Below are 27,915 nucleotides of genomic sequence, written 5' to 3'. Positions count from 1 at the left end.
GATAAAAGAATTGGGACTCCTAGTGAGCACAAAGAAGTCACAGCTGACTCCATCCCAGAAGATCCTTTATTTGGGGATGGAGATTCAGAGTCAGGATTTTCGGGCTTTTCCGTCGCCTGCAAGAGTTCAGTCAGCACTTCTAAGGCTGGAGGCCTTTATGAAGAAGAAAGTCACTTCAGTAAGAGCATGGATGAATCTTCTGGGAACCCTCTCGTCTCTAGAGAAGTTTGTATCCCTGGGGAGACTGCACCTACGTCCCCTTCAATTTCACCTCAGTGCTCATTGGAAGAGGGGAGACAGTCTTGACAGGGAGACTATTCCCATTACAAGTACGATCAGAGCACACCTTCGATGGTGGAACAACGCTCACAGACTCAACGAGGGCCTCTCGTTGGAGCAGAGGAACCCAGACCTCGTGTTGTTTTCAGACGCCTCAAATTCGGGGTGGGGAGCAACATTGGGAAAAAGAGAAATCTCAGGTCGTTGGACAAAGGAACAGGAGGCTCTTCATATCAATCAGAAGGAGCTCTTAGCAGTGCACTTAGCCCTCAGAGGATTTGAGGATCTGGTCCTAGACAAGGTGGTTCAAGTCAATGCGGACAGCACCACGGCCCTAGCGTATCTAGCAAAGCAGGGGGGACCCACTCGAAGTTGCTGTACGAGTTAGCGAGATCTCTTCTCCTTTGGGCGAAGGAAAGGAGGATTCTTTTATTGACACGGTTCATTCAAGGAGTCAAGAATGTGAGTGCGGACAGGCTCAGCAGGGGGGACCAAGTTCTTCCCACAGAGTGGACGCTACATCTGGACGTTTGGAAGAAGCTGTGGCGGTTATGGGGTCGTCCCCTCATAGGTCTGTTTGCGACCTCCAAGACAGAGAGACTGGGAACGTACTGCTCTCCAGTTCCGGATCTCGAGGCAGCTCACATAGACGCGTTCCTGTTAGATTGGACACACATGGATGTGTATGTGTTTCCACCCTTCAAGATCCTATACAAAGTGGTGCAAAAGTTCGTATTTCACAAGGGGACCAGGATGACCCTAATTGCTCCTTTCTGGCCGTCAAGAGTTTGGTTCACGGAGGTACTGGAGGGGATAGTGGATGTGCCGAGAATCCTTCCGTCAAGAGCAGATCTTCTCAGACAGCCCGATTTGGCAAGAAATCACAAAAACCTCCGAGCTCTACGTCTGACTGCCTTCAGACTATCGAAAAACTCGCAAGATCTAGAGGATTTTCAAAGGAGGCAGCCAAGGCTATTGCAAGAGCAAGGAGAGCCTCTACCATCAGGGTGTATCAGTCCAAATGGGAGGTATTCAGAGAATGGTGTAGGGCTAACTCGGTTTCTTCGTCCAATACCTCTGTAACACAGATTGCCGATTTCCTTTTAGATCTTAGAAATAAGCGTAACTTCTCTGCCTCGACAATTAAAGGATACAGAAGTATGCTGGCAACTGTTTTCAGACATAGAAATTTGGATCTCTCCAACAATAAAGATTTACAAGACCTTCTTAGGTCTTTTGAAACATCTAAGAGATGTCATCAGGTTTCACCTGCTTGGAATTTGGATGTGGTATTTAGATTCCTTATGAGTGACAGGTTCGAGCCTCTGCACTCGGCCACTTTTAAAGATATGACTTTGAAGACCCTTTTCTTAGTGAGCTTGGCGACGGCTAAAAGAGTCAATGAGCTCCATGCTTTTAACAAGAACATTAGATTCAGTAATGGGAAAGCAATATGTTCCTTGCAGCAGGGTTTTTTGGCCAAGAATGAACTTCTTTCTCGTCCATGGCCCAAGTTTTTTGAAAATACTAATCTCTATGACATAGTGGGTGATGATATCGAAAAAGTACTCTGTCCTGTTAGAGCTCTAAGGGTATATTTGGACAGAACGAAGAGCTTGAGAGGCAGCTCAGAGGCGCTCTGGTGTGCAGTCAAGAAACCCTCGCAGCCTATGTCGAAGAATGCTCTATCCTTTTTTATAAGGCTTTTAATTAGAGAAGCTCATTCACAGTGTGATGCGGCAGATCTTAGACTGCTTAAGGTGAAGGGACACAAAGTAGGAGTAGTGGCTACTTCGGTAGCTTTTAAACAAAATCGTTCTCTGTAAAGTATAATGGATGCGACTTTTTGGAGAAGTAGGTCTGTTTTCGCATCCCATTACTTAAAACATGTCCAGACTCTTTATGAGGACTGCTACACTTTGGGTCCATTCGTTGCTGTGAATGCAGTAGTAGGTGAAGGATCTACCACTACGTTCCCCTAATTCCTAGTACCCTTTTCTTTCTCTTGGAACTTTGTTGTTTTATGGTTGTATGTGGAGATTGGTCGACAGTCTTCCGCAATCTGTTGATTTGGTCAGGTGGTCATGTTGTTCCTTGAGAGCACCCGGAACAAGGGTATTAGTGGAGGTCCTGTCATGTTATAGGTTATGTCACCATTTGACAGCTGCTAGAGATCATCAGCCCCCTGGGTGGACTGCTTGATCTTTTAAGGATAGCAGACAGAATGATGCAGAGAACCATTGCAGTCTGCTTCCTTATCAGGTACGAACCTCTTAAGTTGCTTAGGTGTAACTCTTAAGTGAATTTCTAATCAAATTGCTGTCTCTGACCCGCCACCAAGGGTGTCAATCAGCCATTCTTATATAACCAGCGGGTAGTTTTATGTTTAAAAATGATATTTTCATGATAAAAATAATTTTTGAACATACTTACCAGCTGGTTATATAAGTTATAATCCCACCCTCCTCCCGTCTAGAGACCAAGGGGCAAGGAAAATCTGAATTGGTTGGATTAGTTCTACCTGTAGTCCACCAGGGCGCTAGTGTACACCTGGCATATCTGCGATAGCCGTGAGTTTTGAATAGTTCTGCCCTGACGCCCCGTCAGGGTCTTTAGCCATTCTTATATAACCAGCGGATAAGTATGTTCAAAAATTTATTTTATGAAAATATCATATTATTATTATTATTAGAAGCTAAGCTACAACCATCGTTAGAAAAGCAAGATGCTATAAACTATAAAAACTTAAAAAGAAAAAAAAACAAGAGGAACATACGTAAGATAGAACAGCGTGCCCGAGTTTACCGTAGAGTGTACCCCTGATTTTGACTCAATGTCTGTTTCTTTTAGAAATTTTTTTTTCATCTTGTGATTGAAAGACTACAAGGTTTTGTTTGTAGAACATGAAAGACTTGGCTCTTTCAGGGGTAAAAATCTTATTTATATGGCATTAACTGCATTTAGCTTATGGGCACTGTGTGACTGATTTCGTGCTGGTCTTGTTAGTACTTGTCCACAGAAAAGGCTTATATGGATGGAAATATTTGCAAGTAAATTAAGAAAAAATATACAGTATGTATACAGCAGTATATTATACAAATTAGATAAATAATGACAAACTTTAATTTAGATATATATGAAAGTTTAAGACTCAAGAGAGGTTACTGTACTTCAATGAAAAATTAGTAAAATTTGATAAGGTAATTTTTCTGGTAGGCCTACATCTCAGGAACATAGATACTGAGTGCCATTCTTATCTGTAAAATTGCCAACTGCTGATTAACTTATCCATGATTGACCAGATGATACCAATCTAAAAATATATTAATGGAAATTCACTTATGCTCGACCGCTCTTAAAAATGTATGAAAAAAATAGAAGAAATAGACTTCTGGTGACTGATTATTATCAATTCTTTTAAAGCCAAAGGGAACTCTCCTCCCACACACTTTCCCCACAATAAGACTTCTGTCTTAGGAATTTTCTTTTCAATTATTTACACAGTTGAAAATAATGTTGAGTATAATTAAACATGGCTATTGTTTATATATCTTTAAAGCTTTCTTTAAAAAATAAATTTGTTCAAACTGAAACCACAAACGCTTTTCAAGGAAAGCTATTCAATCTTATGATAAACTAGAACAATTAAATTCCAAAGCTTTTCCCTCTTTAAGAGAGAATATTGCAATAGTATATTACTGTGTTACATATATTATTATATCATACATTTTATTTAGACAAATGTTGCATAAACATATACGTACCTATTTAGAGTCCTTGAGGTAACACATTTTCATTGGGATTGTCATTTACATGGCATGAAGCAGATAGCTTAATGAGGTAAAAATATGGTCATCACTAACCTTTCTACAGGTTTGGTGACTTTTTTTTTATTTTGATATACTTCTGTACGCACTCGCCAAAAGAGATAAGTTCACCAAACTTTTAACTAGGCTCCACAAGGCACTAGAATAGTTGGAAGACCCAGACCTACATGGATGAGGTCTATGAAGCGTGAACTAGATAATGAATGGAGAAGTATTGATTTAAAAGCTCTAGAGACAACCGGCGAAATCTAATGGAGGCCCTTTGCGTCAATAGGCGTAGGAGGAGATGATGATTTCTATGTATGCACATTACAGATTATATTTACTTTATTGTTTAGCGTTTGGTTTTCTTGTGCATGATGATTTTTAACTTTTACAGGGGCTGGTTATTACAGAAGTCATAGTAGTGCTCCAAGCCCTAGTCCTTCCCCAACAAGGTATGTTACTGGTATATGTAAACGTTTGATTAAATATTTCAATCATCAGACTATCCGTAGCTATGCAGATTTTGCTTAGATTTTATGAGAATGTAACTGAAATTTTCAGATAATTTAGCAATGAGTATTATTATAATTAAATTTTTCTATACAGTTTTTGTCTATAATTTCATTCTATCTCTTATTTCTATAATACTTCAACCTTGGAATACATAGTAACTGCAAAGATCACAATTGCCTATTTTTGTATTTATCATATATGAAATCAAGAATTATCATATAGCTTTTATTTTATGCTTATTAGGTAAAGTTCTTTACAGCATCCCTTGGGCAACCTCTTTGTACTTTACTTCTGTTCTTGCTTCCTTTTATCTTGCTGTCCAAGCCCCTGAACTTTTACTCCATAGTACAATTGCATACCCCTCCCCCTTTGCACCTTGGCTGCACGTTATATTGTATTTGATTCAATCCACTTCAATAAAAAGGGGGCTGCAGGACTCGCAAGAATTGTTCATATACAATACATTCATTCAAGCAGATCCATTTGAAGAATCATACTGTGTAATTCATTTTAATTGTCAAATCTACACTACTTTAGCACTCAAAATGATAAAGACTTCAGATTCTTCTTAAGAGACTTTATAATATCCTTCCACTTACATCAAGTGGGAACTGGCTCTATGATCTTGCAGGTTTTTGTTTGGCTAGTGTGCTAGTTTTGACCTATTGGAAATGTCCTTCCCAGGCAATTGCCAGACTGCGGTTTGAATCTTGCTCAAACTCCTTAGTTTCTTTAGTGTATGCAACCTCACCATCCATGTGAGCTAAGGATGTGCGGTTTGAGAGAGCCTATTGGCTTACCTGCTAAGTCATCAACAGCCATTGCCTGGCCATCCTTGGTCCTAGCTTGGGTAGAGTGGGGGCTTGGTCAGTCTCCAGGCATTGTCCTGCTTTTTAGGGCAGTGTCACTGTCCCTTGCCTCTGTTATTTATGAGTGGCCTTTAAACGTTTTAAATGGTACAGGAGCATTTTCTAGCCTTTTTTTCAACAACTAATGTTGCTTAACAGAACATTGATGTCGGTATTGTTCAGCAGAAGGTATATTTCTGATATGGTATTCAATACTGTAAATCTACATAGTTTGCAGCATTGACAGGCAATTTAGAATCCAGTTACACATATGTATAGTAAAAGATAAAGTTGCAATGAAAGCTTAGTAACTATGGGAGAAATTTAAAGGAATTTAATTTTTCAGGAAATTTATAAATATTTTTGACATTTCATAATGGTTTTGCATTTCTTTTTTTTAATCAGAGGTGTCGCAAATTCCGTTAGCAGGATGACGCTGATGCCTTACGGCCAGCAGCTGCCGGAGGTAAAGCAGTACCAATATCCAACTTATGTTTCCCCTACCTACCAAGGAAGCCGCCAAGACCCTCGTTCGGGACAGTGTTCTTCTCTGGGGTCACCCTCTAATAAAATGCAGACAATCGGGCATCCTAATGCTTACAATAAATACATTTGAAAAGTAATCAAAATTTTAGTTGAAATCAGGTATGGTCATTCATACTGTGAATGCTAAACAGGATGGTTCTGTATAGCAAGACTCAGGCCGTTGGTCTCTAAGATCAAGTAGACTTTTTTCATCTTTTATTATTGTTGCTATTGCAAGAAATTATCTCTTTGAGGAACTTGAAGCATGCATCATCTGTGGTATTAGTTGGGACGAAAAGCAGTGGACTGTTTTTTTTAAATTTGTTTTGTATATCTATTGCATAAATCATTGGTGGTACACGTTAGATATTTGTTCTAAAAAATATATGCATAATTCAATGGGGGTACACATGTAGGACATTTGTTCTGAAGAATGAATTTATGAAAATAAAAAGGTGACAAGTGAATTGTTAATTGTAAATAAATTCGTCTACATGAAACACAGCTGCAAGAAGAAATTAAATTTACTTTAAATGTGGGTATCTAGCCAGATTAGTTATATTGGGTATAATTTTACTCTCTATTTCTCATTCTAAAGCTAGAAAATTATTCTTTTACTTTTAAGTCATGAATTTTCTGTAGTTAAACATTTCATGTAGAGATTAAGTTTAATCTTTCATAATTTGTTCAGATTTGAGTGATTGTAGAGTATCATTTAATGTAGTCATGCCCCATTCCTGGTATAGGGTTTTATGAACATGTGTGATGCCTTGCTTAAGATTTGCCATCCATTAGATATACTCTATACTCAATATTTTTTAATGAGCTGCATTTGCACTGACTCGCAGCGGTGCCCTTTTAGCTCGGAATAGTTTCCAGCTATCTGATTGGTTAGAATTATCTTGTCCAACCAATCAGCAATCAGGAAACTTTTCTGAGGGAAAAGGGTACCCCTGCGAGTCAGTGCAAATCTGCCTCACTAAAACAAATTGACTATAGTTGTAGATAAATCATACAACCTTAGAATTTGTTTCTACTGCTCGGAGGGATGTTTATGGAAAAAAACTAGTATTTACTCAAGGTATGTATGTCTTTGATCTACTGTACAGTATTCAATTGCTTTGAAATGATCCTGTAATTTGGTTTTCTTCATATATGCTTTTTTGGCTCATATATGGTCTTCCTCTCCATGTAATAATATTAGAAAAAGATAATTTCTAGCATCAAATTTTGTCCTAATCAAGATTTAATTTCATATATCTATTAAGGCCTTTTAAACCCTTTCAGTACCAGTAATAGTGACTTTTTAATACTGTATTAGATATCTCGTAAATTAGAATAAAAAAACAATTAAAAATTTAGAATGAATTGTATAAAACTTATTAGTTGGGTTGTAAGCAAGAATATTGACTGATTGTGCCTTATGCATAATTTATAGCTGCAAAGAAAATTTTCAACTCATAACATTTTAGTTACAGTGCACTATTTGGTCATAGAGTCAAGTAGGATTATCCTTTCACGTCTGTTGTCTGTAATGAGTGCCAGTATAGTTCTCGTGTTGGACAATGGGAATTTTCTTGTTTTCAATTTTTTTTCAGTTGTTTAGGGATCACTTTCAATAAATTTACATCAGTTTTCTAAAAGAATGTCTCATTAAACTCTCATTTATTACATATGGACAAAGAAGAGAGAAAGGAATAAGTGGTGGTTCATTCCTTTTGTCCTGATGTTCGCCTTCAATTATCCATGTACTGCTTAATGATTGCTTCTCTGTCTCTACATTGACATGTTGGACAGCACCTTGAAAGTCAGCTACCATCCTTTCTTTGTCTCTGACCTTCCTTTTATGAACATTGCTGCCACTTTATCACATGTCATTGATTGATTTTTCAGATTTAAGCCGTAGTCATTCGTGGTATTAAGACAAGGATGTAAGTTGTAAGTAACTTTTCTAAATTGTATAGCTGTGAGCTATAGTGTAATATCCATTCCCTGTTGCTAGTCGTTTGATTTTCTTCAGTTGTTACAGATCCCTCTCACTTGGTTTTTAACCGAGGTATATTTTGCTTTTCAACATCTCGGATATTTTCAGTGATGTAAAGTTTATGAAAGCTAACGTATGGCCTTTCTAGTTTAAGGAGACAATGTCTAAAGTTGCATCTATTTTAATATTTATTTAGTTTTTTGTGTGCACAGGTTTACTAAGATAGAAGTATTTATAAAAAAATCTATTGTACAACTAATCACATAGAAGGAATAAGTGTTGTAAAAATTTAGGTATTAGTTTCAAAGGAACTGCTAGCTGTTTTATAAGAAACTTATTGCTGTTTTATAAATCTTACTAATACCTTTCATTTCCAGGCATTTCAAAAAATATTAAGCATGTTAAATATTTGATACAGGCTATATATAACTTGAAGGGAGGTTTACTTCTAATATTTTTTGGTAGAAAATACAGTTGCAAACCTAGACATTGACTTTCCCAGGTGACTCACCAGCAGCATTCTATAGAATTACAATTGTGCAGAGCTAGTGAGCTAAATCAGTTGTGTGCATTCCACAACTTGACACATTCCACTTAGAAGTATAATTCAAGTTATTTGTAACACAACATTTTCTGTGACATGTTTTATGGAATATTTTTTTTCATAGAAATCCTTTAATTGAAATATAAATACACGATCGTCTAAATTCACCAATTTCTCGGAGCATAGAAGCTTGAGATCTACAGGCATTTGTGTAGGCTACTTGGATATTCCTTTTGTTAAAGCATAAAAACATATTAACATGTTTTTATGAAAGAAAAATTTTGTTTTAGAAATTGGACCCATTTCGATGAAGTCAAACCTAACTTTACTTTCAAATGTATCAGAAGTCTTTCAGATTTCTTTAAACAATGCTATAGTGAGACATCTTGGCAAGTAACATGTCAATAAAGGGATACCTGCCTGAAAAGGAGGGACTTCGTCCTCTCTTCTGTTGATTAACTGAATGTGAAAACTTTTCTCTTTCAAGAGTACAATAATTAATCTTGACTGCACGTGAAATTTTGTTTCCAGTAGATAAGTCATGACTTAATTATGTTTCTTGTTCTGTAATTTAATTCATGTTGATATTTAGAGTTCAATTATTAGATAATTTGAGTAGGCCTTGTGAATGTATTGGTCATTGGCCATAAAAGCAAGAGAGACAATGGGAAAGTGATTGTATGCACCCTTTCACCGATTGTGCATCCACTATTATTATCTGTGCTTTTACTTTTTCCTCCATTGTGATTCTGTGGGGTGGCGAGAGTGAGTTTAATGGCAGTCTGAAGCCATTATCTGGTTCCAAGCCCTGATCCTCATTGTTTCACAATATTGTCGTCCGCTTTACTTGATTTTGTATTTACAGTCTCATGTATGTAAGTCAGTTGTGAAAGGTCGTCCTGATAATATGTAACTGATTTACTCCTGCTTATCAAGTTTTATCGTTAACTTATGTCATTATTTAGATTACACTAGTTTGCTGTTAAGTATTCACTGCTCTTGATTCTAGTTATTTTTCATAATTGAATTCTTTCTTTCATTAGTTATATTGGCTACAGTTATTTATAGCCTTAAAGATGGACTTGAAGTAATGCTTTATTTCAAAGACTAGTAGGTATATTTTTATACAAAATAATTAAAACCATCCATAAAATTTGTAGGTCATATTTAAACTTATCAAGACAATAACAATGTTTCAGGGAAATAATCAAGACTGGTTCACTAACTATACAAATACAGCTGGAAATCTATGCAGTTAAGTACAGTATATCAAATTTATTTTACATTATTTTAAAGACTATACTGAACTGCTATTGGGACTAATTTCAGCTGACGTTGGCATCTCCAAGACTCTTGCACCTTGACGAATGTCAAAATTAATTAGATCCAATGGATCACTCTCTTTTTCTTTTTGACACTGATCATCAAACTCGGCTCCAACTGTCCATAAGGTCTCAAGGTCATAATCCTCTCGCAACTCTGGGTCCATGAGATGTAAAGCAATGTTTCCTGAAACCAAATACAGAAATAAATAGCAAAAGTTCTCACATATATATACAGTATATATAAAGAATCAAATTTCAAGTTTGTCCCGTAACTGGAATACAAACCACGCTATTTAATAGGGGTATTACTTTCGGCGTAGCTGAAATGACGAGCCATTGAAATTTAACGAGGGTTTACTACCCACACCGCTAGTTAGCGGGGGTAGGGGAGGGTAGCTTGCTACCCCACCCCCCCTCACACACCTGTGTTTGAGCTCATTTTGCTTTTGGCTCGGAGCTAGAGCGGTTGTTTCCTCTCTCCCTCCTCGCCTATTTTGGACTGCCATTAATTTTTGTCTTTTAACTTACTTTTTCTTATACTGTACTTGTGTTTACTTTTTCTTATACTGTACTTGTGTATATATATATATATATAAACATTCTTAATGTTCATGTATATATATATATATATGTGTGTATAGAAATGTGGTAAGTTTCCTTTTCAGTGTTTGTGCTGTGTGTGTGATACATATACGACAACGAGACTTGCGTAGTAGCAAGGCCAGCACAGTTCCACTTCGTGGGGAACGACCTCTCCCTCTCTGGTCCATCGGTCTTCCCGTCGGCATATATCCGTTAACTCGGCCGCCGCAGGGGAATCGTCATCGCCTGGATCCTCTTCATTCAACTATTATCTTCGCCTTTTCCTTCGGGAAACGGATTCTGAGCGAAGGGAATGTGGCCTTTTAAAGATTGACTACGGTCTCTCTTCTCGAGGTTGTTCACCTTCACTAGAACAGCGTACTATTGGGGAAGCTCCTTTCCCATGCGCGGGTTAGGTTGCTCTTCCGATTGTTTGTCTCAATTATTTTTAGGGAAAATCTAATTGTATTTTAACTTTTCAGCTTTCTCCGTGGGGAACACTTCGCTTCGGGGGGTCAACCACGTGGTTCTCACTATTGGTGAATATTCTTAGCTGATTTGAATAATTATAATTCTGTTTTTATTACAGTTACTCCGCTCCGCCCCCCTTCTCCCGTGGATGTCGTCTGGGGAAGGAAGGGCGCAATACTTAATTCTTATTTTATGTTATTCCCTCGGGGTTCCTCTTCGGAGCTCCTCCCTAGGGAAATTCTGTTAAATAATTATTTAATTTTATTTTCCCAGTTAACTATGCAGTTTTTCTTCGTTCGACTAAAGAATGTCAACGAAGCAGAGCTGTTCAGTTCATGTATGGGGAATCTGCTGTCACTGCTGTCCCTCAAACAACGTTGTCATGGGCGTCATCCCTTCTCTTAGAAGTACTCCCGTGACAACGTAGCCAGTACTTCAGATCATCTTAGAATGCTAAAGGAGGTTCGCCTCCAGGGGTTGGACAGCTTCCCTTCCGAGGGAAGTTTCCTCCCCAGGTGTGAGGTTGTTTCTCCTTTCAGAGGGAGAACTTCCCATATCTTGATAAATTCATCGCCTCCGACTGCTGTTGCTGCCCTTCGGCCAGACTTCTCTACCCCCTTGCTGAGTTTCTCTTCCTTCGGGTGGAGCACGGTCTTGGCAAGTCTCTTCTACGAAGTGTTCACCTCTCTTGTTCGCGAGAGAGGCCACTCATAGAGACTCCTCTTCGGAGGATCGCTACTGCTAAGGTCAGCTTGCTGATCCACCGGCCCTAAGGGGCATCATCATGGGCGTCTTCTAGTCTCTTCTACGAAGCAGTCACCTCTGTCGTTCGCGAGAGAGGCCACTCATAAAAACTCCTCTTCGGAGGATCGCTACTGCTAAGGTCAGCTTGCTGATCCACCGGCCCTAAGGGGCGTCATCACGAGTGTCTTCAAGTCTCTTCTACGATGTATTTACCTCTCTCGTTCACGGGAGAGGCCTCTCATAGAGACCTTCTTCGGAGGATCAAGCAGACTTTCCAGTGCAGCCTGATCGTCCTGCCAGCTGACCTACTGATCTACCAGCGCAACCTTGTGCTGCAACGTAGTCCTTTGGACTTCGGTCCTGGACTCTAACACGGACCTTTTACGGTCCCCATCGGTGGATGCTCGACCTTCCAAAGGGCACATGCCAGTTCCTGATCGTCCTGCCAGCTGACCTACCGATCTACCAGTGCAACCTTGCACTGCAACGAAGTCCTTTGGACCTTGGTTCTGGACTCTGATGCAGACCTGCTTACGGTCCCCATTGGTGGATGCTTGACCTTTTTTAAAGGGCACATCCCAGTTCCTGATCGTCCTGCCACTAGTCGACCTACCAGCTGACCCGCCAACCTACTAGCGCTACCTTCGCGCACGCCGACATTCTTACGCGCGCGAGCGCCGACGATATTCCGCGCGCGGATACCGATGGTCTCCCGCACGCGCGGGCGCTGACATTCTTACGCTCGCAAGCGCCGACGATCTTCCGCATGCGGGTACCGATGGTCTCCCGCGCTCGCCGACAGTCTTACGCACGCGAGCGCCGATGATCTTCCGCGCGCGGGTACCGATGGTCTCCCTCGCGCGGTTACCGACGGTCTCCCTCGCGCGGTTACCGACGGTCTTTCGCGCGCACGCTGATAGTCTTCCGTGCGCGTGCCAACAGTCTTATACACGCGCGCCGACGATCTTCTGTGCGCGGGAGCCGATGATTTTCCGCGCGCGCTAGCGCCAATGCTCTTGCACGGGCGCCGTTGGTCTCCTGCGCGCGCCGATGATTTTCCAAGCGCCAATGCTCTTGCGCGCGCGTGGCAACAGTTCTGCGCGCACGGGCGGACTTTCTTCCCCGCGCGAGCGCCTAAGGTCTCCTGCGTGCGCACCAACAGTATTGCGCACACCGACTTTCTTCTGCACGCTTTGGTGCATTCTAGGGAGAATGCACAAAACTACACAGTGCCTTACTGCGCGCCAGCGCTCTTCCTCACTTTCCTGCGCAGTTATGGTCCCGGATCCATGTGCCAGCTCTTGCCTAAGAACCAGCGCTTGCCTGCTCTCCAGGCAGATATTAAGCACCAGCATCATCCTATGTGCCATCGCTCCAGACTCACCTACACATTCGCGCAATTGTCTGTAAAAAGGAATAAAACTTTTTGGACAGGTCACCATTGCCCCATTCCTCCCCGCAAGCACATAAACATTGCCACTGGGAAAAGAGGAATAAGGCTCCACAGAAGGATTCAAGATCCCGAAGATTCCATCCTAAAAGGGTATCAAATCGGGGAATCCTTGGTCCCTGTCTCTTCTGAAGTTTCATTTTTCCTTGACAGACCAGCGGCAGCAAACAGGAAAGCATCAACAGACTGATTTCTAGATCACTGATTGCTGATGGCTAGTTCACAGTTTACTGATCGCTAGGTTGCCGATCACCAGATCGCCAATTGCTAGCTCAATGCTGATCTTTGACCTCTAGTCCCTCCAATGACTAACGATCTCCAATTGCTAGCATTTCCAATCATCGATTGCTAGTCAATAACCAGTGACCACCTTGCTGATCACTAGATCACCGATGGGCAGCTCATCTTTCTTCGATCATTGAACTCAGCTTGCTGATCTCTGACCAGCCCATCTTCAGCTTGGTCATCTCTTACCAAACAGGGGGGACCATAATCAGCTTGCTGATCTCGAACTCGCCATCGGCTCACAGACAACCGATTCATCGGTCATCGGTTATTTGCCAGCAGTTCGTGACTCGAACTTACTAGTCAACCGCTTCCTGTAGTTCCTAGATCAGAAGTTATACAACATACTTCTCGCTACTGGCCGTTTGCCATCACACTAAAGTGATCGGTAAACGTTCGACAACCCTCATCAACTGCTTGCCAACAGGGAACTACTTGCGAGCACTCTCCAACTGCACAGTAACCACGTTACCCAACGGTTAACCATTGATTAACATCCGCCAGATTGATTTTATTCTAAGGAATAGCATCAATCCCATCAGGGCGCGTGGTAAGGCTAAGCGTGGCCTTCCTTTTAAAGAAATTCTCTCTCAGAGAAGAATTCTTACACTGGGTATCGTGCCTGATCCTTTAAGACACGAGTCAAGACTCCAGCTTCGACAATCTTCCATGCAAAAGGATCACCAAGGAGCTGTCCCTTTGGGTCGATGTCCACACCATGTTGGAGTTCGATCAAGGGCTAAGACCTCAGGTCTTCATTTGCACACTGAACCTAAAGGACACTTACTCCCAGATCCAAACCATCCATCTAGGAAGGTTGGAAGATTCAGTCTAAACAAACAAGAAACACCAGTTCAAGGCACTGTGCTTCGGTCTTTCCACTACACCCCTCCTGGTCTCACAGGATCGGCTTCTGTCTCCGCTCTCTCGGGACGACTGACTGACCTTGGCAGACTCAGTGGCAACCTTGCATTAACACTGGAACTTCTGAAGTCTTTTTTACCAAGATCCAGTGATCAGGGTAAATCTACGGAAATCTTCCCAACTTCCCTCCCTGGAGACTGGTGTATCTGGGAATGATTCTAAACACCAATCTCCACAAAAACCTTCTCGAAACGAGAACGACTTCCATTCCAGGAAACTTGAGTCAGTAAAAGAAGAAAGGAGGGACCATAGTGCTGCACCACACGACCTCAGCCCTCTGGACAGAGTCCGAAGGTACCTTCACTTAAATCTCTTAAGAGATGAAGGCCAACTTTCCGGTCCTTCAACAGCCTCATCAGTTCCTAACAGACCACTCAGTGATGTGATGGACGACACACCACACGCCACATAGAGACTCACATCAACAAGCAAGTAGGAACTGGCTTGTAGCCTCTTCCCATCTAATAGTATAAACACTAAGATGGGCCAAAGTCCGTTCGGTACCACTTTCAGCCCGCTTCATTCCAGACTGTGCACAGCATCTCAGATAAGGTATACCGAATGGACTTTGGATCGCCATGTAGCCAACAAAGTCCCGACTTTACAAGGTCCTCCAACTAGGGGGTGTGTTCGCAACGCTCCTGAATCTCAGGCTACCGTTGCTCACCAGCCCTAGACCCCAAAGCTCTCTGGCAACAACGGTGGGTACAACAATGACGTTTACATCTCGTCCCTGTTTTATCTGGAGAAGTTCACTCAACAAGGCTAGAACATCAGTCAACCTCTCAAGAACTCTCCTAGATCCGCTATGGCATTATGCAGAACGGTCTCCAAACCTTTTGCAACTCCTGATAGAGCCTCCAAGAGAACCCTCTCCACATAACAGACAACCCACTTCGACACCTACCACAAGCTATAGCTTTGCTATGATTGTACACCTGAAGACTGCCCAATACCTCTTTGCAAAAAGGTTGTCTAGATATCAGAGGAATTCCTCAGCATCAGTCTACCAGGCAGTATCACGTCTTGTGTGGTTGGCGTCATGTGAAAGTGTCTCTCCACTCGATACCTCGATTCCAGCAATAGTGGAATCCTTGAGTATATGCAAGAGGAAAAGACCCCCTATTCAGTTTCGACAGGTAAAGATGATCACTCAACCTTGATCCTTCACCTTCATACTGAAAGAAAGTGACACCCTCTCATCGATAGACTTTTCCTAACTGATACGGACTTACAACTTGCCTTTCCCCAGTCGGAATTGAGACCTTCCTCTCGGAACATGGTTCAAATCTCCGATCCCTAAAGGGACCTTGTGTTCCACTTAACCAGGCAACAAATTTTCTCCTGATTTAAGAACACAATGTTCTTACACACTCGGACAGCAACCATACGAGTCAAGGAACTTCATGGTCTCTTTCGATATAGCCCATTATTGAGAAGGGCGAAAGACAGTGTTCAGTTTCGTCCCTGATTATGTCACCAGACACAGTCTCCAGAGGTAACGGATCCTACACAAGTCTCAACTAGGTAACGTACGATCCAGATCATCCGTTACTGTACCCAGGGTAAGGTATGAGACTTGACCTAAAGAAATTGGCAACAGCCTGCCCGGGTCCCTCATCTTGTCAGCACTGGGAGAGACTAGAGGAGGATCACCGAAACATCATCTCGACATGACGACTCACAGGGTCAGCTGGTCCTTCTTAGCAGATTACTCTGTGACGCAGGTTTTACAAGAAAGGATGTGAATGCTCCAGGTGACTTTCACAACCTTTTTCCTGCAAGATGTGACCCACAGGAACTGGTTGTATACCTCAAGCTCCTTATTGGACAAGTAGCAGAAGGTTGAGGGCACTGTTACCCGGTTTTAGTCTGCGTGAATGAAAAGATTTGACTGGCTCTTATTCTTTTCTTCATCTTACCCTCTCGTGGGGAAAGCAGCATCCTGGGTTCTCTGCATAGCTGACCTCAAACCACTGCAGGTGAACCTGCTTCCTTGTGTTCCTAGTATTAAGATTAATACTGTTACGTCCCCATACCCTGACAAGGTGGTATTGGGAAAGTCCTAGTCTACAAGTTTCCATCTAAAGAACTTAAGAACAACTTCCTAGGACGAGTCACAGTTCTTCATACCCTTACACACAGCTTGCGTAGGCCGCAGTCCTTGCGTAGCAAGGCTCTAGCGAGGTGCAGGGACTCCTTATTTCTTGGGTGCTTACACACACAAATAACGAGCCCCCGGGCAAAGCCAAAAAGCCAGACTGGCTGGGACTACCATCTTCTGGGATTAGTGTTGCAGGCATGCTACTTCAATGTTCAGAACCTGTTGCAATTGATAACAACATTTTTCATGGTCGTCTTCGCCAAAAGAATCTCCTCTTAGTTGCTGCTGTAAAAGACTATCGCTCAGCCTTGAGCCAGGTCTTGACTGATTAGCTGGAAGGCTTGAACCTCTCCTCTTTGAAAGACTTAGCCATGCTTGTAAGGATCTCGAAGCAGTCTTGCCCTTCTAGAGAATTCAGACCACCGGAATGGGCTGTCATGAAAGTTCTCAGCTTTCTTAAGCGGTCACCATACGAACCCCCTGAGGAGACACTGAAGTCTCGGCGAAAAGAGTGGGCGAGTTGTATGGCATCTCGTATGCCAAGAGTCATTCTGAAGGACGAAAGAAGGTCTCCTATATATATTTTCCCTGAAGTTTGTGGCCAAGACCCAGAAACCCGCTGTCCACTACCCCAGGTTTGAGTCCTTAATCTTTCTCCAAGTTGGGATAGAGATGATCTATTTTCATTTGCTGTGAGTGTGTTATGGCTCTACCTTGAGAAAATTCAGTTCTCCAAAGCACCAGTGGTGGTTCCTCATCATTGGAAGCGTTAAGAAGTCAATATTCAAGAATACAGTCTTGTTTTAGCTTCGTGAGACTGTCAAAGCAGCTTAAATCACTTCAGGGAAGCCTAGTATCTAAACCGCGTGCTCACGAGGTCAGGTATCAGTTCTACCCTAGCCCTTGAGATGAATGTTTGTGGCTCAAGTGCTGAAGGATGTAGTCTGGAAGTGCCAGACGACCTTCCCCGTCCATTACTTTCCCTGGATACTTTTACCATAAGACCTGTGATAGTTGTTCAAAAGATTGAGTAGCAAGCCTCACTCCTGTACTGTACAAGAAGCATCTTGTCTAAGATAGCAGTTGTGATGTACACTAAGTCTAAGAATGGGTCACAGCAAGCAGTTGCACTGTTATGTTGCTGGACTGGCTGTTAGAAATGGGTAAACTACCCAAGGTTTCATTACAATTTGGTTTATACAGTATTGAAATATCTCTTCCCACCCATCCTCCTGTACAAGATGTAAAATTAATGGAATGTACGCACACCCTTTTCTTTTATAATGCCAATACATTCAGACTTCATATCTTTAGGGATATAAATTCTATAGTGACCACCTCCCAGTTTCTGGTCAGGATCTGGCTTACCACCCGCAAGATCTTCATGCTCAGGTAGTTAGAAGGTTGAGAGTGTCATGACTTTGCCTTCTTTTACAGGACCAAAGGACATTGACTTTACTCCATCCTAAGGGTGAGTCTCCTATTATTTTTTAAATAATTTGTATTTTTCCTATAAAAACCTGGAGACCTGTAAGTTGAAACTACCTGCCTCAACTATCCTGCTCGGTTAAAAGCTAACGTGAGCTTTGCTCTACCTATGAGTGTATGTTGGCTACTTATCATCCAATAGACAACCACTGTTTACTTTGTTAATAGTATAGCGAGCTTTGCTGAAGTTCTACGTTCAGATCTTCCCGGACAGTTCCATCTTGTTCGTAATACTAGGCATGCAGTTAATTCTAATAGTCAGGCCTTCTCCATCATGAGGCTCAATACTACACAGTATTCTAGAAGTTTTATTCCAGCTGTGACTAATTTGTGGATGATCTTCCTAATCGGGTAGTTGAATCGGTAGAACTTCAAAAGTTCAAACTTGCAGCAAATGATTTCATGTTGAACAGGCTGAAATAGGTCTTCATATAGTATATATATGAAATATCTGTTTTGATGTTGATACTGTTTTTAAAATATTTTACATGTTTTTTTAATGTATCTCCTTATTTCCTTTCCTCACCTTTTTTTATTCTGTTGGAGCCCTTGGTCTTATAGCATCTTGCTTTTCCAACTAGGGTTGTAGCTTAGTTAATAATAATAATAAAAATAATAATAATAATATTAAAAGTCTCAGGTTTATATAGTTAGGAAAAATACAAATTATTTTTAAAATTTGTGATTATTTATCTATAATGTATAAATAATGGATACAGTAGAATGCAAAATTTCCAGATTGTAACTTCTGCTGCAATCCCAAATAAGGTATATTTGGAAATCTCTCTTATTCAAGTGACTCTAAAGAAACTAGAGCCCATAGTAACCTCATCCAAATTCAAACCATAAATATGACACATTCGTAGATAATTTGTATTTTTTCCTAACTATACAAACCTTAGCTATTTAATAGGGGTATTACTTTCGGCGTAGCTGAAATGATGAGCCATTAATTTTTAGCGGGGGTAGGGGAGGGTAGCTTGCTACCCCCCCCCTCTCTCTCTCTCTCACACAACTGTGCTTGAGCTCACTTTGCTTGGAGGTAGGACTTCCAGGGGGGATAGGGCTGGCAGGCAAGTTTGGTTAAATAGCTAAGGTTTGTATAGTTAGGAAAAATCAAAAATTTTAAACAATTTTTATTTTTCCTAACATACTCACCGAGAACCACTTTCTATAGGAGAGTCACTTGACCTCTCAATCTCGACCAAGATTTTCCCGCGTTATCCCCCTATCTCGCTCCATATAGTTTCTACCCCCGCCGCCAGGATACGCCCTGCGGGCAGGATTAGGGCAGGTCACTGCCTTCCCGGGTCAGCATCCTCATTAAGTTCGACGTTTAGCCCTACTCGGCAATGGAAGAATGGCACTCGGGGACGGACGGGAGGGCCATTACCCGAAAGTGGTTCTCGGTGAGTATGTTAGGAAAAATAAAAATTGTTTAAAATTTTTTATTTGTTCCGACACAATATACTCAGCGAGAACCACTTTCTATAGGAGGCGGGAGAGCCATTCTGCCACTTGGTCTGGCACATAGTGCCTGGAGGGCTACGGAATGCGGGGGTACAGAGAGCGGATAGAGGGTAACTGCGGAAACCTTACGCTTATATTTTAAGACTTACCTCTTAACATCTTCTCTACTGAATCTTCTCCTGAAGAAGTAGGGACGAGTCTATTCACTGTTGGGGACGTCTTCTAGCCTGCCGCTACACAGCTTGGAGGGCGGCGATGACTGTCCCAATGGAGAATCCATCCAAAGACTTTCTTGAATAGTCTTTGAGATAGTGGGCCGTGAAGGTCGACTGGTGTGACCAAGTGCCGGCCTGTAGGATCTGCCCCACTGCCATGTTTCTCTCAAAGGCCAAGTGTGTGCTCAGGCCTCTGATGTCATGGGGGCGGGGAGTGCCCGGTACTGCCACCTTGTCCTCTTCATAAGTCCTAGTGATGACTTGTCTCAGCCAGAAGGAAATAGTGTTCTTGGAGACTTGCTTCTTATTAACACCTGAAGAGACGAAGAGGTTCTTGGCACCTGGGCGGAGATGAGCCGTCCTTTCCAGGTACTTCCTGAGCGTCCTGACTGGGCATAACTTCAGGTCTTCCGTATTGCCTGTCTTGGGGATGACCGGAATTGAGAAACCTTCAAACCTCGGGTCCCAGACTGCTGGGTTCTGAGTCTTTGCTACAAAGGAGGGTACGAACTTGAAGGATACCTCCCTCCACCCTTTGGAGTGTGCCACGTCGTAGGACAGACCATGGATCTCCCCTACTCTCTTAGCTGAAGCCAAGGCTAGCAAGAAGACTGTCTTGAGGGTGAGATCTTTGTCCCCGATATCTTTGAGGGGTTCAAAGGGAGGACGACACAGCATTTTCAGAACCTTGGCCAGGTCCCATCTGGGCACTCTCCTGGCTTGAGGAGGACAGGACTGCTCGAAACTTCTAATCAGCATCGCTATGTGTCTCGAGGTCCCCAGGTCGATGCCTTTCAGGAGAAAGACTTGGCCTAAGGCTGCTCGTACTCCTTTAATAGCTGGGATTGACATCCCTATTTTATCCCTAAGGTACACGAGAAAGTCAGCTATGTCAGGGACCGAGGCTTTAAGAGGTCTTATGTGTTTTGCCGCGCACCACTTCGTAAAGGCGGCCCACTTCGCCTGGTAGGCCACGGTAGAGGATTTTCTTAGGTATAGGGACATCCTCTCAGCTGTGGCGGAGGAGTACCCCTACTTCTTCAGGAGCCGCTCGATAGTCTCCAGGCGTGAAGGCGAAGAGAGAGAGGGTTGTCGTGGAACTTGAGGAAGTGAGGTTGACTCAGCAGATCTGACCTGGGGGGCAGAGGCCAAGGCGGATGGCTTGCCAGGTCTTTTAGATCCGCGAACCACTCTCTCTCCGGCCACCAGGGCGCTACCAAAGTCATCCTTAGGTTATGGGAGGTTCTTACTCTGTTGAGCACCTGCCTTAACAGCGTGAAGGGGGGAAAGGCATATACGTCCAGGTTGTCCCACTTGTGCTGGAAGACGTCTTCTAGGGCTGCTCCTTCGTCTGGTACCGGGGAGCAATAGACCGGTAGCTTGCCGTTGAGCTTTGTTGCGTAGAGGTCCATCACCGGGGAGCCCCAGCGTTGAAGGATGAGTCTGGCCACTTCTGGGTGTAGGGACCACTCCGTCCCTACTATCTGACCCATTCTGCTGAGGCCGTCGGCTAGCACGTTTCTTTTCCCGGGGATGAACCTTGCTAGAAGTATCACCTGGTGCTCGTCCGCCCAATGCAGGATGTTTATGGTGAGGTCGCACAGTTCCTTCGACTTCATGCCACCTTGCTTCTTTATGTAGGCTACCACCGTGGCGTTGTCGCACATTAGTGCCACGGTGTTTCCTTTCAACCGACTTGCAAAGTGCAGACATGCCTTCTGTACTGCTTTTAGCTCCAGGACGTTGATGTGGAGCTGCCTTTCGGTCTCCGACCAGGTACCGCTTGCTGTTTCCTCCCGCAGGTGGGCTCCCCACCCTAGGCTGGAGGCGTCTGTGAACAGGAGAAACTCGGGGGGACAGGACCCGAGGGGCATCCCCTTGAGGGAGTTCGACTGGCATCGCCACCATTTTAAGGCTGCTCTCGTGTCCGGAAGGACCGGAATCAACGCTTTCTGAGAGCCTGTCTGGGACCATAGAGCCTTGAGGTTCCATTGTACGGGTCTGAGCCGTATCTTCCCTTGGGGAACCAGTTTCTCTAATGAGACCAGGTGACCTATCAGCCTCTGCCAGTCTTTCGCCCTCCTGGGAAGCTCCGACAGGAACGGCTGAATGACATTGATGAGGTTCTGTATCCTGTCTTCCGAGGGGAAGGCCTTCCCCTGCACGGTGTCCAACGTCATACCCAAGTACCCCATTCTGTTGGATGGAGTTAGGATCGATTTTTCCAGGTTGATAATGATTCCCAGACTCCTGCAGAATTGGAGGAGGTCCTTCCCTTGCTCTTCCAAGAGGGCCTTTGAGCTGGAAAGGAGCAACCAGTCGTCCAGGTATCTGATGAGGCGGATACCTCGTTCGTGAGCCCATACTGAGACCGTCGCGAAGACCCTCGTGAACACTTGAGGGGCCGTCGACAGGCCGAAGCAGAGGGTCCTGAACTGCAGGATCTGGGAGCCCCATTTTACCCGGAGGAACTTCCGACTCGACGGGTGGACCGGAATCTGGAAGTACGCGTCCTTGAGGTCGATCGTCATCATAAAATCCTTCTCCCTCAAGGACATCAGGACGGATTTTGGGGTGTCCATCTTGAAGTTCGTCTTCTTGACGAACTTGTTGAGGGCCGACAGGTCTATCACCGGTCTCCACCCCCCGTTGCTTTCTCCACCAGAAACAGGCGGCTGTAGAAGCCTGGCCCTGGGAGAAGGACTTCTTCCATGGCTCCCTTCTCCAACATGGAGGAAATTTCTTTTTGCAGGGTGGCCCTTTTCAACGGGTCCCTGGGAGCCAACCATTCTGTCTGGGTGGCTGGAATAAGAGGGGGTGGATCCCCTATGAAGGGGACCCTGTAGCCTTCTTTCAGGACGGACACCGTCCAAGCATCCGCCCCATGCGTTTTCCATGCTTCCCAATGTGGTCTGAGGCATCCCCCAACCCGAGGCTTGGGCGGGAGTAGGGGGCCTCTCCCTCTACCTTCTAGAGGGGCGGCCTGATCTGCCTCTCTTCGAGGCGGAGTAACCTGACCTGAAGGAGCTGGCAGAAGCTGGTGCTCCCCTGCGGGAGGGCTGTGGAGTTGTTGTCCAGGAGGAGGAGGGGGCGTCCCTCCTCGAAGAGCTGGGAGTGGCCTGAGGAGTCACGGCACTATCCGAGACTGATCTCCTGTAAGGAGGCCTCCTGGAGGATGTTTGTCTGGGGGCGTTGGTCTCTCTCCTCTTGGACACCTTCTCCATTAGCACTTCTAGCTCCTTCAACGGGAACAGCGACTCACCTCCTAGGGGTAGGCTACGAACCACTCGGGCCTCTCTGTCCGGGATTTTCCTTGCCAACTTAGAAAGTACTGTGTCCCGTTTTCTAAGGACCCAGTTGGCCGTCAAGGAGAGCGCTTGATAAGCCATAAACTTGAGGGCTTTCCCCCCGGAGGTGAGAAGGTCCGTCAGGAGACCTTGTTGCTCAGGATCGTTGGGGTCTGTGGAGGCTCGTACGTTAACCAACGTGGAGGCCCACCAGTCCAGCCATGAGGAGACGTTCACAAGATCTCTTGACATCTCCTCCATCATGCCGGCTTCAGTGGGTGAGAAGGACACAGGGGCTGAAGAGGCCCTTTCGTCCGAGCCGCCTTGTCCCAGGATGTCCAAGGCTGGGTCCACCCTACAGGGACCTGGGCGCCGTCCTTCCGGGATATAAACCTTTCCCTGTGGTTTGAGACCTTGGAAGAGTTTGGAGGCACTCTGGGACTTGGGGGCCTCCGCACTGCTGGCCACCAAGTTGTCAATGTATTCTTGTCCCAGTACTAGGTCTGGGGCGAGAGGAAGGGCCAGGGAGGACTTCGGCAGGGCGTCACGGTGAGTGTATCTCAGGAGGCTCGACCTCCAGGCATTCACCTTAGGCGCCGAGGGTTCTGGAATTCCATGGAGCCTTCTGATGAGACCTACCACCTTCTGTAGGCGGAGTCCTCTGACGGGGAAGCCTCGCCTCCGTCGGCCGAGGCCTCGGCTTGGTGTGGGGGCGCCGTGCTTGGACGGTAGACAGGGCGTTCTCCTCTCGGTTCCAGGGAGGACGACCCGTAACCGTAGGGCGCTCCGTACGCGGGTGGGTCTCGCCGTAGGGCGGGAGTCACCGGCTCGGGGAGGACCTTCGACTGCCCCAAGGCTCTGGAGGAGGAGGACACGGTCCCGGTGGGATGACCCGACCCCGGGAACCGGTCCTTCCTGCTCGACGACCGCCCCAGCTGGGCTGGTTCGGTCGGGCTGCCTTCTCGGAAGCGCGTTTCCCCCCGCTGGCCGGGGTGAACCGGAGGCCTCGAGGACTTGTGCCTAAGAGCGAGGTCCTTCCTGCGTGGCAGGTCGAGCGGTTCTAGGCTGTGCGTAGGCAGCGACAACCTAGAGGCTCGTTCACTGGACCGAGAGTCTGGAGAGCGGCGCCTTCTGGACTCTCCTGAAGGGACGTAGACCCATTCGCCGCCGGGAGAGACATCTCTCCTGTACTTACGGTAGTGAGAGCGGGGGCGCTTCCTGCTGTGCCGCGACCTCGACCTGGAGCGGGAACGATCACTATCGGTCCGCTCTCTCTTCCGGTGTCGTTTCCCCCTGCGTTCTCCTCCGGAGGATGAATCTGCCTCCGAAGAGTCTGAGGGCGCCACGTTCCTCGCGTAACGACTGCTCGAGTGATGCGCGGGGGAGGCTCTTCGCCGTCGATCGTCCGAGACAGGATGTTGAAGGAAGTCCTCGGGAACTGCTGTAGAGATCGAGGGCACTGTGTCTACTCCATCCCTGCTAGAAGGCCAGGGGCCCAGGGACACGTCCATCCTTAGCGGTGACCTCCCCAGAGTCTTCGGCAATTTCCACCCGAAGGCATCGCTACTCGGGCGGCGAACTCTAGCGTGGTTGTCCTCTGGAGGGGGAGAACCCGACACACCGGCCCACGAGGGCGGGGGGGACTCAGAAATCGCAACACTGCCCCACACTGGGTCTTCTGAGGAAGCGTGATCCCCTGCCACGTGGCCCGATTCCCCCGAAGCACTAGCGGCCCTTCAGTTCTCTCCAGAGGGGCCAGCCCTTGGTTCTTCCCTCACACTGGGTTCACCGGGGAGAACACTATGGCTAACTATAACACTGGGGGCTTGATGCCCGCTCCTCTGCAAAGGAGACGGAGAGGCCGAGGCTTCGTCGGACCGATCACCGACCGAAGGTAACGAGGATACGCCACTCACTTTCTTGGGGGAACGCTTAGACGACTTCTTTTTCTTGGTACTATACCGTACCCACTGTATGCCGTCCTAACTTACGCACTCCGGACACGTGTCCGAGGAGGAGCAAACTTTACCCCTGCACGTGGAACAAAGGGAATGAGGGTCCACTTCTGGCTTAGAGAGGAAAGCCCCACACGACTTTCCTGCTCTAGGACCAGGGCAACGACGCACATGCTCCATCGTTCGCACACGAAGAGCCAACACTATCGAGTTACAGGAACACTGGATATACGCAAGGGGAACGTACTGAGAACACTTAGCGAAAACGCACTACGCAGAAAAAACACAAGTCCCCACACTGGAAACACATGGAATCACAACGCGCCAAAGGATCGAGAGTTAAGCGAGAGGGTGAGATGTTTTACATCTCACGACCAAGAACTTAATGAGGATGCTGACCCGGGAAGGCAGTGACCTGCCCTAATCCTGCCCGCAGGGCGTATCCTGGCGGCGGGGGTAGAAACTATATGGAGCGAGATAGGGGGATAACGCGGGAAAATCTTGGTCGAGATTGAGAGGTCAAGTGACTCTCCTATAGAAAGTGGTTCTCGCTGAGTATATTGTGTCGGAACAAATACAAATTATCTACGAATTTGTCAATTGTTCCGTAACTGGAATACAAACAAAGCTATTTAATTGGGGGTGACTCACCCATTAGGAAGGGTGGACGTCCCAGCCAGTCTGGCTTTTGGCTTTGCCCGGGGGCTCGTTATTTGAGTGTGTAAGCACCCAAGAAATAAGGAGTCCCTGCACCTCGCTAGAACCTTGCCACGCAAGGACTGCGGCCTACGCAAGCTGTGTGTGAAGGTATGAAGAAGTGTGACTTGTCCTAGAAAGTTGTTCTGAAGTTCTTTAGATGGAAACTTGTAGACAAGGACTTTCCCAAAACCACCTCGTCAGGGTATGGGGACGTAACAGTATTAACCTTAATACTAGGAACACAAGGGAGCGTGGTTTACCTGCAGTGGTTTGAGGTCAGCTATGCAGAGAACCCAGGATGCTGCTTTCCCCAAGAGAGGGGATGATGAAGAAAAGCATAAGGGCCAGTCAAACCTTTTCATTCATGCAGACTAAAACCAGGTAACAATGCCCTCAACCTTCTGCTACTTGTCCAATAAGGAGCTTGAGGTTTTAAACCAGCTGCTGTGCAGCCACCACAGGACCGATAGCGAACGTATAGTCTCCTGTGGGTCACGTCTTGCAGGTAGTGGGATGTGAATGTTGTTTGACGTTTCCACACCCCAGCTTTAAGAACCTGCGTCACTGAAAAATTTCTTTTGAAGGCCAGGTACGTAGCTATGCCCGACATCATGTGCTCTAGGGCGACGTGATGGAGGAGGGTCTGGATTCAAGGCCAGGTCAATGACCCTATGAATCCATGCAGAGATGGTGTTCTTGGTGACCCTCCTCTAAGTCCTTCCTGTGCTGACGAATAGTGCTGGCACATGAGGACGGGCTGCTGCTGTTCTTTTAAGGTACAGCCTCAAGCTACTTACTGTGCATAGTAAGAGATGGTCTGGGTCATCTGTTACAGTACGGAGACTAGAAATCCGGAAGGAGTTGAATTGAGGATCCGCCACTCCAGGATTCTGAGTCTTAGCAATAAACTCAGGGACAAAGCTGAACGTTACCTCCCCCTATCCCCTTGAATGGGCGATGTCATACGAGAGATCATGAAGTTCGCTGACTCGCTTGGTCAAGGCCAAAGCTAGCAGGAATACCGTCTTCCAGGTTAGGTGGCGATCTGAAGCCTGGCGTAATGGTTCATAGGGAGGTCTCTTAAGAGACCTGAGAACCCTGAGAACTCTAAACACGTTCCATGGGGGAGGTCTCACTTTCGACTGAGGGCAGGTAAGTTCATAACAATGTATGAGTAGAGAAAGTTCTAGCGATGAGGAAATGTCCACCCCTTTCAGCCTGAAGGCTGGACTTAAGGCTGAGCAATAGCCTTTCACTGCCGAGACTGAAAGGCGCATTTCTTCACACAAATACACGAGGAACTCCACTATTGTTGGAATAGTGGCATCGAGAGGAGAGATACCCCTTCCACGACATCAACCACAGAAGACTTTCCACTTTGCCTGGTAGACTGCTGCCAAAGACTTTCGCAGGTGTCCAGACATCCTGACAGCAACTTGTTGCAAAAATCCTCTCTCAGAGAGGAGATGCTGGATAGTCTCCAGGCGTGAAGTCGTAGTGAACCTATGGCTTTGTGGAAGGTGTTGGCGTGTGGTTGTTTGAGTAGATTGTGTCGTGGAGGGAGTTCTCTTGGTAGCTCCGATAGGAGTTGCAGAAGGTCGGGGAACCATTCCGCGTGATGCCATAACGGAGCTATGAGGGTCATTGAAAGATTGACCAATGTTCTGGTCTTGTTGAGTACCCTCCTCATTAGACAGAACGGGGGAAAGGCGTAAACGTCGATGTTGTCCCACCGTTGTTGGAAAGCATCTTGCCATAGAGCCTTGGGGTCTGGGACTTGGGAACAGTACAGCGGGAGCCTGAAGTTCAGGGCCGTTGCGAAGAGGTCCACAGTCGGAGAACCCCACAAAATCAGGACTTTATTGGCTACTAGATGATCCAAAGACCACTCGGTACTCACTATCTGAGATTCTCTGCTCAGGTTGTCGGCAAGCACATTCCTTTTGCCCGGAATTAAGCGTGCCGATAGTGGTATCGAGTGGATTTCGGCCCATCTCAGTATCTCTACTGCTAGATAGGATAGTTGCTGCGAAAAAGTACCTGCTTGTTTGTTGATGTAGGTGTTGTTGCTCATCACCACCACAGAGTGACTTGCCAGGTACTGTTGGAGCTGTTGAAAGGCCAGAAAGATGGCCATCATCTCTAGGAGATCTATATGGAGGTACTTTTCTGACTCTGACCAGAGGCCTGAGGTCATGTGGTGCAGCACGTGGGCCCCCCACCCTTTTTTTGAAGCATCCGAAAACAGCATCAAATCCGGGGGGAGGACGAGAAGGTCCACTCCTTTTCGTAGGTTCTCATCTGCCACCCACCACAAGAGATCCGTCAGTTCCGCAGGTCCTATGGGGATCTGGATGTCTGGTGAGTCGTACGCTTGATTCCACCGGGACTTGAGTCATCACTGGAGCGAT

At 45.5% G+C, this 27,915-nt stretch overlaps 2 protein-coding genes across 4 annotated transcripts in view; one reads left to right on the top strand and one right to left on the bottom strand.

Moving 5' to 3' along the window:
- LOC137653766 (RING finger protein 212B-like) overlaps positions 1–8,941 on the top strand; it is a 45,451-nt gene extending 36,510 nt beyond the window's left edge. For 2 of the 3 annotated variants that reach the window (XM_068387393.1, XM_068387394.1), the window contains exons 8-9: positions 4,486–4,543; positions 5,858–8,941. In XM_068387393.1, coding sequence (XP_068243494.1) covers positions 4,486–4,543; positions 5,858–6,068 — 269 coding nt within the window. In that variant the 3' untranslated portion in view covers positions 6,069–8,941. The remainder of the gene's footprint in view (positions 1–4,485; positions 4,544–5,857) is intronic. The other variant, XM_068387392.1, reaches the window with a different exon arrangement.
- Positions 8,942–9,653: 712 nt separating this feature from the next.
- The window catches only part of LOC137653020 (ribosomal silencing factor RsfS-like protein, 312), a 124,955-nt gene continuing 106,693 nt past the window's right edge, over positions 9,654–27,915 (bottom strand). Inside the window, exon 7 of the mRNA XM_068386410.1 lies at positions 9,654–10,014. Within this exon, the coding sequence (XP_068242511.1) occupies positions 9,803–10,014 (212 nt within the window). The 3' untranslated portion in view covers positions 9,654–9,802. The remainder of the gene's footprint in view (positions 10,015–27,915) is intronic.

The sequence above is a fragment of the Palaemon carinicauda genome, chromosome 14 (genome assembly GCF_036898095.1).
Source record: "Palaemon carinicauda isolate YSFRI2023 chromosome 14, ASM3689809v2, whole genome shotgun sequence".
Classification (NCBI taxonomy): Eukaryota; Metazoa; Arthropoda; class Malacostraca; order Decapoda; family Palaemonidae; genus Palaemon; species Palaemon carinicauda.
Note: the sequence above shows the minus strand (reverse complement) of the source record. Positions and strands in the feature narration are given on the sequence as shown.